Consider the following 19,010-nt stretch of genomic DNA (forward strand, 5'->3'; position numbering starts at 1 on the left):
TAGCCACCCAGCTTCAGCTTCGTTGTAACACCGCGTCGTTAGCGGAGCACGCCGTGGCCTCAGTGCCCGGGCTGGAGAAACACAACCCAACTCCCTGCAGAAGGGCACGAAAGCCAGACGAGTGCACAGTAGAGCGAGGAGGTGGCAGGAGACCTGCCACTCGGTGTGTGCATTTTGGAAAGAGCTCCAGCATGAAAATGGGAGGGGCTCCTTTTTTATTTTTTAAAGTGCGTTCATTGAGGGCCTTTCTGTTTTGCATATAGTAAACTGGGCAGCGCTTCTGTTTTGCATCTAGTACAATAAGGGCTCTTTTATTCTAGAAGTGTTCAATTCGGGCTAACCCATCTTGTATCCGTGCCCTGGGGCGGAGGAGAAGGCTCACTGCTCCCCGACCCAGCCGCCGCGTTATACTGGAAGCTGCTCTCCCGGGCGGTTCGATTCCCAGCGCGTCCCGGGAACGTGTGTAATCGGCCTCTCGGCGCTCAAGACTGCAGGCGGCCCGGCTCCCTCCGCCTCCATCCTCTGCGTAGTCCTCGCCCCCTCCCCCTCTCTCCGGAACCCGCGCTCTGCTCCGGGCTCCCGGGCTTCCTTCCCCCCTCCTTTTCCCGAGCAATGCCTCTCCCGGAGGGCGGGGCATGCAGTTATCCAGGTTGCGGGGCGGGCGGGCGGGCAGGAGGCGGCGGCCCGGGCCTCGGGATGGAGTTGCAGCGCCCAGGCGTCAGAGGCGGAGGCCCGAGGCCGCTATACAGATTGCGGGGCTGGTGGGCGCGGCCCGGCGCTCTGCATAGCGGCCGGCAGGGTGCAGGCGGCCGGGCGGCGCCGAGCGGGTTAGGCAGGTTCCGGGGCCCCGTGCCCCCCCCTCCGCCTCCCCGCCCCCCTGTGTTGTCGCCTCTCCCTCTCGCTGCTTCACTTCACGGGGCGAACATGGCGCACAGCTGTCGGTGGCGCTTCCCCGCCCGACCCGGGACCACCGGGGGCGGCGGCGGCGGGGGGCGCCGGGGCCTAGGGGGCGCCCCGCGGCAACGCGTCCCGGCCCTGCTGCTTCCCCCCGGGCCCCCGGTCGGCGGTGGCGGCCCCGGGGCGCCCCCCTCCCCCCCGGCTGTGGCGGCCGCGGCGGCGGCGGCGGGAAGCAGCGGGGCTGGGGTTCCAGGGGGAGCGGCCGCCGCCTCAGCAGCCTCCTCGTCGTCCGCCTCGTCTTCGTCTTCGTCATCGTCCTCAGCCTCTTCAGGACCGGCCCTGCTCCGGGTGGGCCCGGGCTTCGACGCGGCGCTGCAGGTCTCGGCCGCCATCGGCACCAACCTGCGCCGGTTCCGGGCCGTGTTTGGGGAGAGCGGCGGGGGAGGCGGCAGCGGAGAGGTAAGGGGGCGAGGAACCCCCAGGTCCGGGGTCTCGACCCTCTGCGGAGCCCCCTCCCCTCCCCCATCCGGGATTGAGGAGCATCCCAATTCTGGGACCATCTCGGGGTCCCTGACCCGGGGCGAATGGCTCTCCCATCTTGGGACCCCCGTGCAGGGCTGCAGACCCCCAGGCGCCCCCACCCCGGGGTTTGGGCCAATCTGGCTGAGGGCGTTTGCCCCCCGCTCTCCGCCCCCCCCCCGACCCTTCCCCAAATCCCTTGGCACAGACCCCCTCGCCGGGGTTTCCCATCCCGGGACTGAACCCCTCCTCCCTTTCACAGATTACCTCATCCGAGCAAGATTCCTCCCTCCCTCCCTCCTAGAGACCTGATCCCGCCACATCCCCGCCTCTCTCTCTGGGCAGATGTGTTACTCCTAGGGCAGTTTTCCTCTCGGGCATCTCTCGGGTGATGGCCTCATCCAGGGCCACGTTCTCCTAGCCCTTGGGGATCGATGTCCCTTCCAGCACCTTGCTTTCGAAAACCCGATGAACCCTCGCCCCATCCCCGGGCCAGGTCCCTATACTGCCGGCCACTCCCCCTTCCTTCACCTCCACCTTCTACCCCCACCCCAAGCAGACAGATCCTCCCCCATCCCGCCCTACCCCACCGGGGAAAATCTCCTCTCCTCTGCACCTTGCCTGGTCTCACCTCCTTTCCCTCTGAAGATAACGGTGATTCCTCATACAGCAGTCTCTTCCCCGCCCCCCCCACCCAGTCTTACAGGGCTACAGTTTCTAGCCTATTGGTAGCCGGGAATTACTCTACCTTCACTCCACCCTTTCCCTCCTTTAGAATGAAGGATTAGTGGCATCTTGGAGGGGAAAATAGTCCACTGTCCCCTAGGCTTAGAGAAGAGCAGCTTTCCACCACTCCCCCTGGAGAGGAGGCAGGCTTTCCCTCCAGCTCTGGGGAAGGGGGCCCCTGTGAGGGGAGGTTTTTGTGGGGGGACTGAGGCAGCATCCTCCCAGGGGAAGCAGCTGCTCTTCTACCCCACCCACTGCGCCTGAGAGCACGCAGTCTCCAACCCGAGCTCCCTCCCGCCCTTCTCTTCTCGTCATTTCATTATTGATCCACCTTTTCCTAGGCCAATCCTGGGGCTTGGAAGGGGTGGGGGCAGCCAGGTTGGGGTGAGGAGAGTAGATAAGGGACAGTTATACTTTAGTGTGGTGGCGGTGGTTGCTCTGGGATGGGAGAAAAAGGAGGATTATCAAGCAAAGTTATTCCTTAGAAAGGACTTGGGGTTGTCTCTGATTCTTGTAAGGGGACCCAAGGTGGATGAAGGGTCAGAGCGTTGCCCCTTCCCCATTAGTACTGGGGCAAGAACGGAGTTGCTTCTATAAACATTTATTCAGCCCCCTTCAGCAAAAAGGAAAGTTGCCCAGGGAAGGGAAGTTGAGTTCAGGTTCAGCCAGTGGCGTTGCGCATTTGTTTTCCATTGGATGCAGAAGGGGGGAGTTTGAATTGTAGAGGGAGGAGGATGGCATGGGGGATGCTAGGAGGAGGAAGAGCAGCTGCTAGGGGCTGAAGCGAAGGGGGGTAGGGGGTTGCTGCTCTGGAGTGCTCTTGATTGAAACAGAAAGGGAAAGATAACAACCAGCCGTTTCCTGCGTGCTCTGCCGTTGGTGCACACAAAATATCCTGGGCAAACCCCTTGTCCCCTATTGTGCCCCGCACCCCTTTAGATTTACGGAAAGATCCTGGGAAGAAGGGGAGGGAGGAGATCCCAAGGACCCCGGCCCCTCCTTTCAAGGAGCTGGCATTTTTTAGTTGTTAGTCTTCCTGCCTCCTTTTTTTTAATCGTTTCTAAGGCAGCCTGATCAGGAGACTGACAACAACCCGCCTTCTGACAGAGCAAGGAGGACATGATGGGGGCGTGTTCCTTGCTGTGTAGCTAGCTGCAGCGTCCCCTTTCCCTGCCTCTCTCTGCTCTATCTCCACCTCCTTTTCCCAGCCTTCAGAAGGCAGCTGCAGTCAGCAGGGTTGTTTGAGACTATTTATTGGTTGCTGCAGATTATTATTTTTTTTTGAAAGGCCAATTCTGTATTTTTTAAGCTAACAACACAGATCCCATGTAGTTGGAGAACCAAAGGCCACATACATGACAAAAAGACTGAACCGTTCAGGTTACTTGCATGGAGTTGGTGCTTAAATGTGAGTTGATTTTGCTTTTTTAAAAGATACAGCAGCAAAAAAAAAAAAGAAAAACTGACATTTCATTTACCTGCTTATTTTCAAAATTGAGACTTGCCTGGTTATATGTAGCATTTTAGCCCCGTGTATATTTGAGTTTAATAAGAAAGTCTCTATTAGGAGAAGTTAGTCCATTTTAAGGGGATCCTAAGAAGCATTTTCTTCTTGTTCGGTATGCTTATTTATTTTGTATTGAAGGACCAAGCATTCACATTCCAAATGTTATCACATATTCAAAAGCAAAGTTTTATGCTGACAGCTTCCAATCATAGTTTTTCAAGAGACTGGTTAGAAAGAGAGCCACCTGGATTCAGGGACCTAATGTCTGGGCACCAGAATATTTTATTTGTTGGTCTTTGACAAATCACTTTTAAAGTTTTAATCAGGGGCTAAATGTTTTCTTATCTACTGGCATTATGAGATAATTGTAAACTACTGTTTTATTTTTCTTAACACTAGTATATAGTGTAAAGCCTGTCAAGGAATTGCAGTTATTTCAAATAGGATCATATTTATAAGGCGTTTTTGTCTTTAAAACTTTTTCCTGAACAGTAATTGCTGCTTCATTATGAGAAGAGTGATTGACTCCTTACATTAAACTTGAGTATTTTTTCTCAATTGGACTTGAATGAGCTCTGTTCCATGGGTAAGCTTTTTATGTGGTGTTTGAGGCAATCCAGTATGAGTTGATGGTATGCATTGGGTAGTGGTAAACCTCTGACCTGGTAGTTTTCAGTGTAGAAGCCAAGCTTTTTTTTTTTTTTAACATAGCCTTACTAATCAATGATAAAGTTCCAAAAGGGAAGTTTAGGGTTCACCCTGGGCTGACATAGAATTCTAAAGATTGCTTCTCAGAACTCACTCATAGCTCTGTATCAAGTCTTATCTGGATTCATGAAGAAATGGTTATATGATCCAAAATGATTCTAACCTCTTTAAACTCTGGTTCGCCTTCAGTGAATAATGACTATAACTTGCCTCTAACAACACCTATGTTAATACTTCTAAAACTAGGTAACAGAACTTCCAGATGACTTTGCTGTTTGAACTCCCTTAGCCATAGGAGACTTGTCATTCACTGCTGTTGGTTCCTAACTTCCTTTGTATGACAATTAGGAAGTAGAATTCAGGTTTTGTTTTACTGAGCACTGTAAGAAACCAGAGGTCCATTTTTTGCCTTTCCCCTTCCCTCTGTAGTGTCAGTATCCCATTTTTCAAAGGATTGTCTCAGGTAATGTTCATACTACTGTACTTTGCCATCTAAATAAAGATAGTACAGCAGTACCCTTTCTGTTGACTAGAAGTTAGGCTGTTGTAATAATAAACTCCTGAAACAGTGTATTTATCAGTAACTAGTCTTCATTTATTAATGTCATAATCCAGTTACCTTCCCTACTACTTCACAAAATATTAAAAGCAAAATTTCCATCCTGATCATAACATAGCAAACTTTAATTAGATACAAATTGAAACTGAGTTACAGCATTGGTGTGTATTTATTTTCACTTGAAATTGCAGTTTAGTTCATGTGGACTGAGACAGGCTTTTGGATTGGACTTGAAAAGATAGTACTCCTGCAGCTGAAAGGTAGTAGGAGAGCGTGATTTTTTTTTTTTTTTTTTTTTTTTAATGTTTACTGGTCATGTATGTACCAAGAGTGGGAGTTGCTCCTTCATTGCCTTCACAGCTAGTCCTAAGATTGGCAGAAGGTAAATGAAGGAGGGAACACAAATAGAGTGGAGTGCACGAAGCCTCCGAGTAGAAGTCAGTGGATGTGGGCTCTCATCTCCGTTACTGAACAGTTACGAGACCCTGGGCAAATTCACTTTTAACCTTAAATTTCTGATCTGTAAAATGAAAAGTTTGGACTAAATAGCTCATGAATCTGTTCTGTGTCAGTATTATGATTCCTTTCTGTTGTATTAAATTTTTGGTCAGATCAGAATTTCTTATTCTGAGTTTATTTCAAAAGTCTGAGTCTAGTGAGATGATTTGATAATTATTGTGTTTTTTTTTTGAGTCAGGGTCTCACTATGTTGCCCAGGTGCATCTTGAACTCCTGATCTTCCTGCCTCAGCCTCCTGAGTAGTTGGGATTCTGTTTGGTAATTTTTAATATCAGATTATACATTTGCCCATATAACTGGCATTATTATTAGGAGGAGAAATTTCAACTTGGAAAGTTTTCGTTGTGTGGAAAAAATATAAGGACTTTGGTGAAGTTGACCAGTTTCATTTATAAGAAAAATGAGGATAAAGTTTTTACACATAATGAGAACCTACAGAATCCCAGGCATTATCTGGTGTTTAGAGGCCCTCTTGTTTGGCTAAATGTGTTTTCATTGTTGTGAATTCCAGACTATCCAAAAGAGAAGTTATTTTCAGTCTAGGTGGTATATTCCTATAGGTGTATGAATTTTGAATGAAAAGAAAAATCCAATACATCAATGTATTTATAAATCTGAAGTGATAGTACCTACTTCATAGCACGTAGTTATTAATATGTTCTGAAATGGTTTATACTGAGCATTAGAAATTCAGTCTTTAGAACTTTTCTTCCTCTGTGACTGAAAACCAGATGACATGTCCTCATCTTTCACTTCCATTTAATTATCTTAAGGCGCATACTCCTGGAGGAAATCATCATTCACACAATGATTGGAAGTTGAGAGAAACTATTCCCATCTTGACTTAATTCTCATCTCTTTGCTCACCTTGGAGCCATCCTTCCGTAGGGCAGCTGTGCAGACTCTATACCAATTGCTTCCCTTACCCTGTGGCTAGAGGGGGTGGCAACAGTGCTTTGCTTGCTCAGAGGCATAACAGACTGCAGTGCCTCTCTCTTTTGGAAACTCGCTGTGTTTTAATTGTAGGTCTCCTAATTAAGATCTCTTTGTGCCTGCCCACATTCCACTAGTGTTGGCACAGAGCTTCAGCTTCCTTCTAGCACTTAACTGAAGGCCTTCAATCGGGCCTTTTGTGAATATCTTGTCTCTTTCCATTCTTCCTCTGCCAAGGTGGAGAGCCCAGTGGCATAGACCTTTGAGAAGGGGGAAGCTTTGTGACTATCACTACTTTGGGAGGAATTTATTCGAGGATTGCTGGGATGGGACCTTCCTTTGTTTGCATATGTTATTTTCAGGGATTAAGAAAGGTTAAATTACTAATGAGTCTGGCATGATGTACCTACATTTTAATCAGATTCTTAACCCTGTAGGCACTAGTAGGAAAGAGGATGCCACAGAGTTCACTGTTACAAAGTATTTCCTTGGATCTTATCTAGACTGGTTTATGAAGCTTGATGAGTAAAATATTGTCATGGAGTAAATCTCAGACTCGTGATTTTTGCAGACTCTGAGGTTGTTGAAGACAAGACAATCAGATGAAATTATTGATTGCTCCTAAGTTGTATTGGCTTTGAGATGTAGACTGAATTAAAGTTAGCTTTGAGATCTGAGTTAACTTTTGATTAGAAAGACTTTAGGAGGTTCTGGAAATTGTTGAGTTAATTAAGAATACCCTTGTAGGCTCCACTATTTCTTGAGATGTTCAGGAATTGTCTAGGCTTCTAGAGTATTTTCAGAATAAGATAAAATAGTTTTTCTGGAAAAAGTAGTTTGACTTTAGTTTCCAGGACCTTCGTATTCAAAATACAGTATATTCTTTACTAGATCTACATGTGGCATGCTAGAGAAAATGCTGTCTTTTATTAAGAAAAAGGAATCTTAAGTCCTTTACCTGGACCCAGATGGCTTCATTGATCACATCAGTATGAGGTTACGCAGACAAAGGGCTATTTTTGTTGTTATTGTCATTTCATTGGTTGTTGAAGAAGGCCTGGAAGAAGGAAGTACACGATCTTTTATGGCATGCATTAAATAAAGCTGGAGGCCTGCACTCTTATACCTGAGTGGGTGGTTTTATGGCCTAATTCTCTAACTGCTGGCATTTATGACAGTGTGGATGCTACTGGCCCTGTGGCTGAGGTAGATTGTGCTGGGAATAGGGAGAAAAAAGGGGTCCTTTTGTTAGCCTTTTCATTTTCCCCCTCAATAAAGTCTCTGCGAAAACCCCGAGGAAATAACAGAGACACTTGTACTGAGGGAATGACTTCCCATAAAATGGTTATTTATGTTTTTGAAATGATGAGCTGCTTTTCTTGACCTATCCAAAGAAATCCATACCACCACTGTTAAATATTTCAATGAGTTTTTTACCTTGTCAGGTTACACACCAGGGGAAGCCAACCATGAGACTGTAGCTGCTGCCAAACATTCGCTTCTAAAGACTTAAGACATTTGAAAGAAGAATTTCGTTACGTGATTTGTAATTGTTGTGGATGATATAAATCCCCTTGAAGGATTAGTCCAAAACTTCTAAGAGGCCAAGCTTGGTTTAACTTTTAGATGTTGAATTGAATGTATTGCCCTAATGAGTTTTAGTTTTAAGGAAACAACAAAGATATAAGAGTTAGTTGGCAGTTTTGTGTGCAGTGTATGAAAATTCCCCTTCCCTTGAAATGAGTAGTTGTTTTTCTATTTGACAAATAGACTGAAGGGATTTCCCCAGATATCTTACCTTCAATTATTGCTACAGCAGTACCCTGTGAAGTACCAGTAGGTAGCATCAGTCCAGTAGCATTTATTTCAGGAGCTGGAGCTTCTTCCATATATAGTATTTTATCCATTTTCTTGCATTTCTTGTTTTGTTGGAATGTTTGGGTATAGATGTTTTGATGTCTTTCAGCAACAAAAGCTATGAATCTTTCTAACATTCATACTGTTTTAGAGAGATCCACTTGTATTATCTATGCTTTGCTGAAGCATCATTGTTTCATTCTCATTTTACAGCATCAATGTAATGGTAGCTTTCTGTCTTCAATTAGGAGAGTGATATTACTTGTGAGAAGGGTTTTGGAGAATAGTTTTTTCTTTAGGCTCTCCTTTATACTATCTCAGTTCTAAACACTAGGGAAAAGCTAATTCTTATCTCTAATAAATATCCTACACCTAGAGAAATAAATATTTACACATGCCCATATTCAACTTCTGTCCATCCATGAGGATTGACCACTTTTTAGATCAAACACAAACATTGTCCCTAGATTATTGCCTTTAGTTATAAGCAGTAAAACCTTGTGGATAACATCTCTTTAAGCTTAGCTAATGAGGAAATCCTTTTGTAATCTCTTTGGCTAGGATTTTTTATTTGTGCATATATAAATACCTTTACAGAAGAAAGGGAGAATCTCATAATCTAATCTGCAGTGGTGTAAGATAGTTTAGCACAGTAATTAAGAGTTGTTAAGACCATGGGCTCTGGATTTAAACTGCCTGAGTTCAAATCTAAGCTCAGCCATCTTGAAAAAGTTTTTTTTGTGTTTTGTTTGGTTTGTTTGAGATAGGATCTTGCTCTGTTGCCTAGTCTAGAGTGTAATGGCACAAACATTTAATTTCAGCCTCAACCTCCAGGGCTCAAGCAATCCTCTTGTCTCAGCCTCCTAAGTAGCTGGGACTACAGGCGTGCACCACCACACTCAGCTAATTGTTTTATTTGTTGTAGAGATGGGAGTCTCACCATGTTGCCCAGGTTGGTCTTGAACTCCTGGCCTCAAGTGGTCCCCCTACCTCAGCCTCCCAAAGTTTTGGGATTACAAATGTGAGGCACTACACCCAACCAGAAAAGTTTTTGAACCTCTCCATGCCTCCGTTTCTTCATTTGTAACTCAGAGGTACTCATGCTTCATAGTCTCATTGTGAGACTTAAGTGAGATCATGCATGTAAGCACTTAGCACTTTTCCTGGCACATAGGAAGCCCTAATTATTAGAACCAAGAGATTGAAAGGAGAGCAGGGTTATAATCTTTTTTTTTCATCAAAATAACTGGTTTTTATTACGTTAACTTATACCTGTATATGTATGCATACATACACCTATTTGAGTGCTATAATCTTAGAATGTTCTTGATATTAGTCTGAGTGTCAAGTTCTTCTATAAACTAGGTGGAACCAAATTGAAGGCCAGCCACCCGTCTTGGTAACAATATTAGTGTCCAACAAAACATAATAAAGATAAGGCAAAAAAGAAGAAAGAGAACAAGATGGTAAATAGGCAAGTAAGATACCAAGGAACACAGTGCCTCCATGAGTTGCTAATTATCAGGCCAAGGCAGCTATAGTGGGGTTGCTACCTGTGGTCTCTATAACTAGTGTTCCTGATATTTTTATGAGGAGAGCACTTGGTCATTCCTTATAACACCTCTGAGGCTCTTCAGGGTTCTTGGGCTCCAGGTTCAGACCCATTAGTCTATACTTGGTGACATTTGTTCTTAAGTGTCAGCTTGAGGAGAATGAGTGCTGGTCTACAGAGATCAATGCAAGTAACCATTTAATCATAGAAGAAATGTTGAATTGTAGGTTGCAGTTTCTGGGGGTTGGAACTTGAGCAGAATGGTCAAAAGCAGATTAGAGTTTAAGAATAACTAGTAAAGAGTAGTGTGTTTAAGGAGGAAAAGTACAGTTTTGGGCTGGGCGCAGTGGCTCACGCCTGTAATCCCAGCACTTTGGGAGGCCAAGGCGGGAAGATTGCCCGAGGTCAGGAGTTCCAGACCAGCCTGGCTAACGTGGTGAAACCCTGTCTCTACTAAAAATACAAAAATTAGCTGAGCGTTGTGGCAAGCGCCTGTATTGCCAGCTACTCGGGAGGCTGAGGCAGGAGAATCGCCTGAACCCGGGAGGTAGAGGTTGCAGTAAGCTGAGATTCCGCCACTACACTCCAGCCTGGGCGACAGAGCAAGACTCTGTCTCCAAACAAAAGAAAGAAAAAAAGAAAAGTACAGTTTTGCTGTACTCTCTAAAAAGATTTGCAGGCCGGGTGGGGTGGCTCAATCGTGTAATCCCAACACTTTGGAAGGCTGAGGCAGGCAGATCACTTGAGGTCAGGAGTTTGAGACCAGCCTGGCCAACATGGTGGAACCCTGTCTCTACTTAAAATACAATAATTAGCTACGTGTGGTGGTGCACACCTGCAATCCCAGCTACTTGGGAGGCTGAGGCATGAGAATCGCTTGAACCCGGGAGGCAGAGGTTGCAGTGAGCCGAGGTCACACCACTGCATTCCAGCCTGGAGGATAGAGTGAGACTGTGTCTCAAAAGAAAGAAAAGAAAAGATAAGCTAACATACTCAGTACACCATCAGAAACCATCAATACACCTCAGAAACTGAGGCACAGACAAGTTAAATAGTTTTCCTTAAGTTATATGGCTAGTAAGTGGCAGAGCTAGAATTTAAATCTGAACCTACATCTGTTTGAAAGTTGATTCTTGCTCTCTACACTGTGCTATCTTTAAGTCCTTTCTCTTCCCACTCCCATCCAATCAATTTCTGAGTCTTGTCCATTATATTATTGTAGTGTTTCTTTCATCTGTCCCTGCTGTTCTGTTCCTGCTGTCCTAGTTTAAATTTCTATTACTTTTGGATAGTTTATTGTGGTAATCTTCTCATTGGTCTTCCCACCTATCTTTTCACCCTACACAGTGCTACACAATATGATGGTTTTCTTAAATACAGATTGGATTATGTCACTTTATTCCTAAAATTCTTTGGCTTCTCACTGAATATGAAATAAAATTTAAGATTCTCAGCCCTGCATGATCTTGCTAGGCTGTATTTCTAAATTTTGAACGGTGTCTCCTGAATGTACATTGTTACTGCTTCAACCACATTGGACTACTGAACTATTAGGTGTTCTCCACAGTCTTTGTTTATCTGCCTTTCTACCTTTGCTAAAGCCTCTCCTTTGCCTTAAAGTCTTTCCCATTTTGACCTGTCTTGGGCTTATTCATCTCCCATGGTTCAACTCAGATCCCCAGATCCTAACTCTTCCATGAAGTTTTCCCAGATTGTACTGCTAGTTGAAACTGAACTTCTTTCCTGTTTTCTTTTTGTGTTTTGTACGTTATCCTTAAAAAATTTAACCCAGTATACCTTATGTTGTGGTACTTTTGAAATGTGTCTGTCTTTGTCCCATTAGATAGTGACTGCCTTAAGACACGGGCCATTTCTAAGTCATCATTTATGTTTTATATTTTTTATAATGGTGACTTTTTATATAGTATTTGTTGAATTGAAAATTTGATGTACATACAACTTTTAGGAATACTTTGCTGGGACACATTACATAAACTAGGAGAACTTAAGACTACGAACAGAATATTTGGACTAATCATTAAGAAATACTAATTTAAGTATGGCAAAGGAAAGCATAGGTGCCATGATGGGACATTTTTGTAAAGGTATTGATTGGGGTTTTGAAAGCGATGTTAAGGTATCCTGACGGGATGGCATTATCTTTTATGTAGATAATACTTAGCACTGATCATCCCCTTACTTGAGTGTTGTTTCCATTTCTAGGTTCCTCAACTTAAAAGGGATGAGGAGACCTTGGAGACGGTTCTGAGGAGACTCAAAAGATGATTATATGATTGGAAGTCAGTCCTATGAGGAAAGGTTGAGAGAATGAAAGGTTAAGAGGCAACTTAATAACTCTTCAAAAAACATGAATGGATCCATTATTAGGAATGGTAACCAGCGGTTTCCCAGCTCCGCTGACAGCAGAATAAGAGAAAATAGGTTTAAACTGAAATCAGGAGTAGTTGTGTAAAGAACTTATTGGTAATGATGGTTGTCATTATAGTCATGGTAAAAAGGTTACCAAAATAATTTTATTATCTTCTCTGGAAGTATATTTTAAAAGTACAGTCCTGCCTACATATGTATAAAATGACCTCTTAAGCTACCTTTTCCTTCTGTGAATCAGTAAATAAATTCTTATTCAGCTCCTCGAAGCAATAATTACTTTCCAGTAGGAAGCTTCCAGAGAAATTTCTTTATGAAGTAATGGTTTTTGTAGTGGCTTTATAGGAGAATACAAATTTTGTAAGTGGAGCTAAGAGAGAAATCTTAAGCATCAAGAGAAACCAAGGAAAACAGTAGGTGTGGTATCAATATAGGAAACAAATAAGTATTTGTAGCTTTTATGTCCATTTTCAGTTGTCATTTAAAGAGGTATAGTTCAGAATAGCTCTTGTTAAGGCTGTCACTGCTTGTGGATACATTATAACAAATGCTTATAAATCATTTCCAAACTAATAGAAGTTTGCTTCATGTTAGTTAGTATTATAAAAGCCTCTGACCCTTGGCTTTTGAGGCTGTGTAGAGGGCTTGCATCACTCAGAATGAAACCTTTTTAGATATGTTGGGTTGCAGAAAGCATTTCCTGTACAGTCAGAATGAAAACTTGAATTGGGATTATTCATATAGATTACCAAAAGTCTGGGCAGAGCTGATATTACCACCAGCCAGTTTTCCTACTAACTCTTAACTCCAAAACCTTCATTGGGTTATTGAAGCTTTAGGACTTTTGAATTTCCTACTGGAATTGTGTATGAATTCCTTCTTTCAAGTGAACTGATACTAGATTTATTTAAGATTAGTTATATATCTTAAGTATTTTTTAAGTGGCATATAATAAATGGTCTCTACTTTTAACCAGTCTCATAAAATGCCTGGAGTTGATAGGTGAAGCTGGATTGTTGCAGGAGTTCTGCAGTTGTTGGCAAAGCGAAGGGCAGTTTGACTCCTTAATTATAAAGTTGGATGTCATTTGAGAAACTCTGGGAATTGGAAGTAGAACAAATTCATACTTTCCCTATAACTTTTAATTGCTTGTCATACATTCAGAAAACAAGAGATATAAAATTCATAAAACTGCTTGTATAAATTCAGAAAACGGAATTATAAAAGCAAAGATGAATTCTCTTACGATTCTTTGTTCTACTTGAGAGATTCAAGTGTTGGAGTAATAAAAAATACCAGGGACTTTCTTTTTTTTAATAGGTTAATGCCACCTAATGTGGGCTTCTCAGAATGTGATGGCAAACTTCCAAATATGATGTGGGAGCCGAAAGAGACCAACTGGTTTTACAAAATATTAAGAACACAAAATTTCCCAACTCATATATTTGAATATTCCTGAAAAATAATAAGTCAAAATTGTGTCAGTGGGCTGGGCACAGTGGCTCACAACTGTAATACCAGCACTGTGGGAGGCTGAGGTGGGAAGATTGCTTAAGGCCAGGAGTTCAAGACTAGCCTGGGCAACTTGGTAAGACCTGATCTCTACAAAATAAAAATTTAAAATTAAAAAAAAAAAAATTAGCCAAGCATGGTGGCCTGCGCCTTGTAGTCCCAGCTACTCAGGAAGCTGTGATGGGAGGATTGCTTGAGCCCAATGGGTTGAGGCTGCAGTGAGCCATGATCGTGACACTGCACTCCAGCCTGGGCAACAGAGTGAGACTCCATCTCAAAAAAAAAAAAAGAAAAAGAAAAAAAATTGCATTGGCTGACTTGGAGGCTTCAGTGTTATTTTGCCAAGAAGAATGTTCATTTTTGTCATCTAATTTTACACTGCTCCTTCAGCAAACTGACTTTACGGAGAGATAACCCTGTTTACCTTTAGAAAGAAGGAAGTTGTGGATTCCTCAGTGTTACTCCCATTACTATTGGTCATTCAACAGCCCATCTTCCCAGAAGGAAAGATGTAACCTGACTTTTGCACCAGGATAAGAACAACAAATGGAAGAAAAAACTGAGTTTTATAGTAGAAGTTTGTAGTTGAATGAGCATGTAGCTCAAAATGAAGTTAACCACTTAAACTTGTCATATGGGGGACCAAAATTTCTTATAATAAAAAGAACCATATCTGAAAATAAAGTTGGTGTTTGTTTAATTTTTCTAGCCTATTCAAATCAATCTGGTCATTTATGGTACTTTCCTATTAGAGAAAAATAAACCGTGTGATTGTGATGCTTAACTTAATTTTCTACAGTGAATCAGTTAAGTGGGCTTATTTTTTCTGCTTTAACAAGTAGATAAGCCAGTTCAGACTTGGAACCTGAGGATTCTGGAAATACGCTTTTCTTGAGTTTTTTTTTAAAGATTCTGCAGAATAATTTGGGGCATTGCCAGGAGTCAGAATAGTTTACTCTCTGAAGTAGTGCATTCATTTTGCTGTTTTTTGTTTTTTTGTTTTTTTTTAAGACAGATAAGCTACTTTATGACTACCTCTTTTTCTGAAGCAGGGTGGTGGAGTTCACCTGTCTCATTTGCTTTGCTGTTTTCAGCATCTTTGCTGCTTATTCTTGTTGACATGGAGTGGGGATGAGGGGTACTACCTATTTCTCTAGTTACAAAGTGAGTAGCATTTGTGTTTCTTAGGTGACAGTTGCTAGGTAGAATTGAATTAAATATTTGAAAACTGGACTTCATTCTTGTGTGGGTGAAATTTTTACCTTCTGTTGTTATTGAAGAACAGAGAATTATTGTCTTAGTGCTCTTTAATCCCAAGTGACCTTTTTGTGTTAACATTTCTCAATATCAGGCAGAGATCATATTTAAACAGTTTCAATCTCTTCCTATCTGTTATGCATTCAAATAATCATTGTTCTCTTGATGCACCAATAACCAGAGAGAATCTGCCCTTGTTCCTGCCCCTGACAATCTGTTCACAAGAGAAATATGATGTCAGTTCAATAACAGCATACATTTCTTGACTGGTTGAATTTCATTAACCATTTTGGCTTAAGAAATTTGCCCCTTGATGTCTGTGTATTTGACTGTGCTTGGGTATATTATACTTTCTTACTGATTGAGCAGCATTATTTTTATATTCTGCTTTTGGAAATGATTTACAGGTGTCACTACATTTTTTTTCTACTACAAATAATGAAAAAGTACCTGCAAAGAGGCTCATCTTCCTAAAAATGGCCATCATAAATATTGCATTACAAAGTAAGAAATAGAAATTGAAAAACCTAATTCATTTTTCAAAGAACGTCTTTTATACTCTAGGTAGATGACCAGCTACTGGGGCTCTACCATTGGAGACGTGCCTTCCCTCATGAAACTTGCTATCTGATTTTTTTTTTTTTTTTTTTTTTAAAGAGACAGGTTTTTGCTCTTCCACCCAGGCTGGGATGCAGTGGCACAAACACAGCTCACTGCAGCCTCAAACTCCTGGGCTCAAGGGATCCTCCTTCCTCAGCCTCCTGAGTAGCTGGGACCATAGGCTCACGACACTATGCCTGACTAATTTTTTATTTTATTTTATTTTCTCTTTTGAGACAGAGTCTTGCCCTGTCACCCAGGCTGGAGTGCAGTGGTACAATTTCGGCTCACTGCAACCTCCACCTCCTGGGCTCAAGTGATTCTCATGCCTCAGCCTCCTGAGTAGCTGGGACTACAGGCACATGCCACCACATCTGGCTAATTTTTTATGTTTTTAGTAGAGATGGGGTTTCACCATGTTAGCCAGGCTGGTCTCGAACTCCTGACCTCAGGTGATCTACCCACCTCGGCCTCCCAAAGTGAATTTTTTTTTTTTTTTTTTTTTTTGTAGAGATGGGGTCTCACCATCTTGTGTAGCTGGTCTTGAACTCCCGGGCTCAAGCAGTCATCCTGCTTTAACCTCTCAAAGTACTGGGATTATAGGTGCGGCCCACCACGCCCAGTCTCTCATTCTTTTTAATGAGCTCAGCTTAAAATATATCAGGAATATAAGTGTTCACATTTTTAATACTTCGCAAGATACTTTGGAAATTGATAATTTGAAGGTTGAAGCTCTCAGAACTAATGTTAACAGAATTGTCCTTGGGAGCAATTCAGCTATTCTTCATTTACGGATTTAGTCGTAGTGATTCTTGAGTCAGTTGTCTTATACCAAATGTAATACGTGAATCAGGAGGGTTTTTCTTCGTTTGCTTTTTGTTTTTTTAAGAGACGAGGTCTCACTGTTACCTGTGCTGGAGGGCAGTGGCTGTTCACAGGCCTAATCATCATGTATTACAGCCTTGAAATCCTGAGCTTAAGCGATTCTACTCCCTCAGCCTCCCAAATAGCTGAGACTATGGTGCACACAACTACGTCTGGCTCTGAATCAGGAGATTTTAAATGTTCTCAAAGTATGTAATAGCTTTTTCAGTCAAGCATGGTGGCTCACGCCTGTAATGCCAGCACTTTGGGAGGCCAAAGAGGAAGGACTGCATGAGCTCAGGAGTTCAAGACAGTCTGAACAACATAGTGAGACCCCTTCTCTACAACAGAATAAGAATAACCAGACATGGTGGTGAGCACTGTAGTCCCAGCTCCTTGGGAGACTGAGATGGGAGCATCACTTAAGCCCAGGAGTAGGAGGCTGCAGTGAGGTATGATCATACCGCTGCACTCCAGCCTGGGCGACAGAATAAGAGCCTGTCTCAAAAAACAAAACTTTTTCCCTCCTGTTAAAATGGAACTTAGATGTGACTACATGCTCTGCTGCCTTCTACAATCAAAGAAGTGCCCCTTTCTTTTTTTTTTTTCTTTTTTTTTGAGATGGAGTCTCACTCTGCTGCCCAGGCTGGAGTGCAGTGGCGTCATCTCAGCTCACAGCAACCTCCGCCTCCTGGATTCAAGCGATTCTTCTGCCTCAGCCTCCTGAGTAGCTGGAATTACAGACGCCCACCACCACGCCCTGCTAATTTTTGTATTTTTAGTAGAGATGGGGTTTCACCATATTGGCCAGGCTGGTCTCGAACTCCTGACCTCGTGATCTGCCCACTTTGGTCTCCCAAAGTGCTGGGATTTCAGGCGTGAGCCAGTGTGCCTGGCCGAAGTGCCCCCTTCTGTCTAAGGCCAACCTCTCCATTTGAGCTCTGGATTCCATCTCCTCTCATCTAGTCAGGGTTGTACCTGCAGTTATATCATCTCTCCTGCTACATAGGTAATTTCTCTCTCACAACTAGATTGGTCCCATCACCGTATAAAACTATCTGCCTTAATATAATCCTTCCTTAAAAAACGCTTGACCCCACGTCCACCTCTAGCTACTACCTGATTCTTTTCTCCCTTTTCACAGCAAAACTTGAAAGTGCTGTGTGTAATTGCTATTTCTACTTTCTCACCTTTCATTCTTTCCTCAACTACTCCAGTTGGGCTTTTATCCCCATGATGCCTCTGAAATAGCTCTTATCAAGGTCCTCAAAGAGCTCTGTTTTACCAGATTGAATAGATAATTCTCAGTCCTCATCTTGTTAAACCCTTTGGCAGCATTTGAACCAGTTGACCACTCCCTTCTTGGATTTTTTTTTTAAACATTGTACTCACCTGTTTTTCTTCTTAACTCATTGGCTGTTAATTTTCAGTATTCTGTATGGCTTCCCTCCTCTGCTTAACTCTCCTGAATGAGGTTCCCAGGAATCTACTTTTCACTGCCTTCTCTGTCTACACACTCTTCCTAGGTCATCTCATCCAGGCCTCATCTATACGCTGAGAACTAAGAAATCTTTTTCTCTAACACTGACTACTTTTCAGAGTTCCAGGCTTGTATAGCCTGCTGCCTATTTGATATTTCAATTTGGCTAATATTTACTGAGTGTTTATTGTGGGCCAGGCTATATTCTGAGCACTTCACATGAATTATCTCACCTAACCTTCATGACCATTGTCTGAAGTATCACTACTATTCCCATTTCATAGGCAAGGAAACATATACATTGAAGCACTTGGATGCCTAATAGATATCTCATGTTTACCATATCTAAAAAGTCTTGACTTCCTGAAACCTTTTCCATTCCCAGTCTCTTTGTTTCTTAATTATTCCACCAAAACTCCAGTTGCTCAGGCCTAAGATGTAAGAGTTATCGTCGATTTATCTGTTTTATTCACATCCCACATCTATCCCCATCAGCAAATTCTGTCTGCATTACATCCAAACTAAGCCCTAAATTCAACTACCTCTCAACAACTTTGCTACCAAAACCTCAGACTCTCCCATTATAGTCTCTTGGTTGGACTTGCTTGTGTTACTACCTCACTAAAGTTTGTTCCTCACATAGCAACAGTAAACTCTGGTATCAAATCCTATTCCTTCACTTTAAACCTATCTGTGTCTCCCCACACTGCTAGGATAAATCCAAATTCCTTACTATGGCCAACAAAGCCACACGTAATCTGGCCTCTGATCAAGCCTGCTTCTCGAGCATTGTCTCTTCTCATTCTCATCCATTCTGCTATATAGCCACAGTAGGCTTTTTCTGTCTGTCATGCATGCTGTGCCTGTTGCTGTCTTGGGGCCTTTGCACTTGCTCTCAGGCTAGAACACTACTCCACCAAGGTCTTTATATGTCTGACTTTTTCTCATTTAGGTCTAACCAGGTTTGGCAAGTTTTTTTCTGCAAAGGGCCAGATGGCCTCTGTTGAAACTACTCGACTCTGTTGTTGTAGTGCAAAAGCAACCATAGGCAATACAGATGCTCCCCAACTTACGATGGGGCTACATCCTGAAAAACCCATAAATCAAAAATGTCGTAAGTCAAAGATACGTT

General features: G+C 42.9%; 1 protein-coding gene across 13 annotated transcripts in view; it reads left to right on the top strand.

Annotated features, from left to right (window-relative positions):
- The first annotated feature begins 881 nt into the window (after positions 1-881).
- The window catches only part of KMT2A (lysine methyltransferase 2A), a 90,312-nt gene continuing 72,183 nt past the window's right edge, over positions 882-19,010 (top strand). For 5 of the 13 annotated variants that reach the window (XM_054439464.2, XM_054439467.2, XM_054439466.2 and 2 more), the window contains exons 1-2: positions 882-1,356; positions 3,452-3,550. In XM_054439464.2, coding sequence (XP_054295439.1) covers positions 925-1,356; positions 3,452-3,550 — 531 coding nt within the window. In that variant the 5' untranslated portion in view covers positions 882-924. The remainder of the gene's footprint in view (positions 1,357-3,451; positions 3,551-19,010) is intronic. The other 8 variants (XM_054439468.2, XM_063672141.1, XM_054439469.2 and 5 more) reach the window with 3 other exon arrangements.

The sequence above is a fragment of the Pongo pygmaeus genome, chromosome 9 (assembly GCF_028885625.2).
Source record: "Pongo pygmaeus isolate AG05252 chromosome 9, NHGRI_mPonPyg2-v2.0_pri, whole genome shotgun sequence".
NCBI classification, from domain to species: domain Eukaryota; kingdom Metazoa; phylum Chordata; class Mammalia; order Primates; family Hominidae; genus Pongo; species Pongo pygmaeus.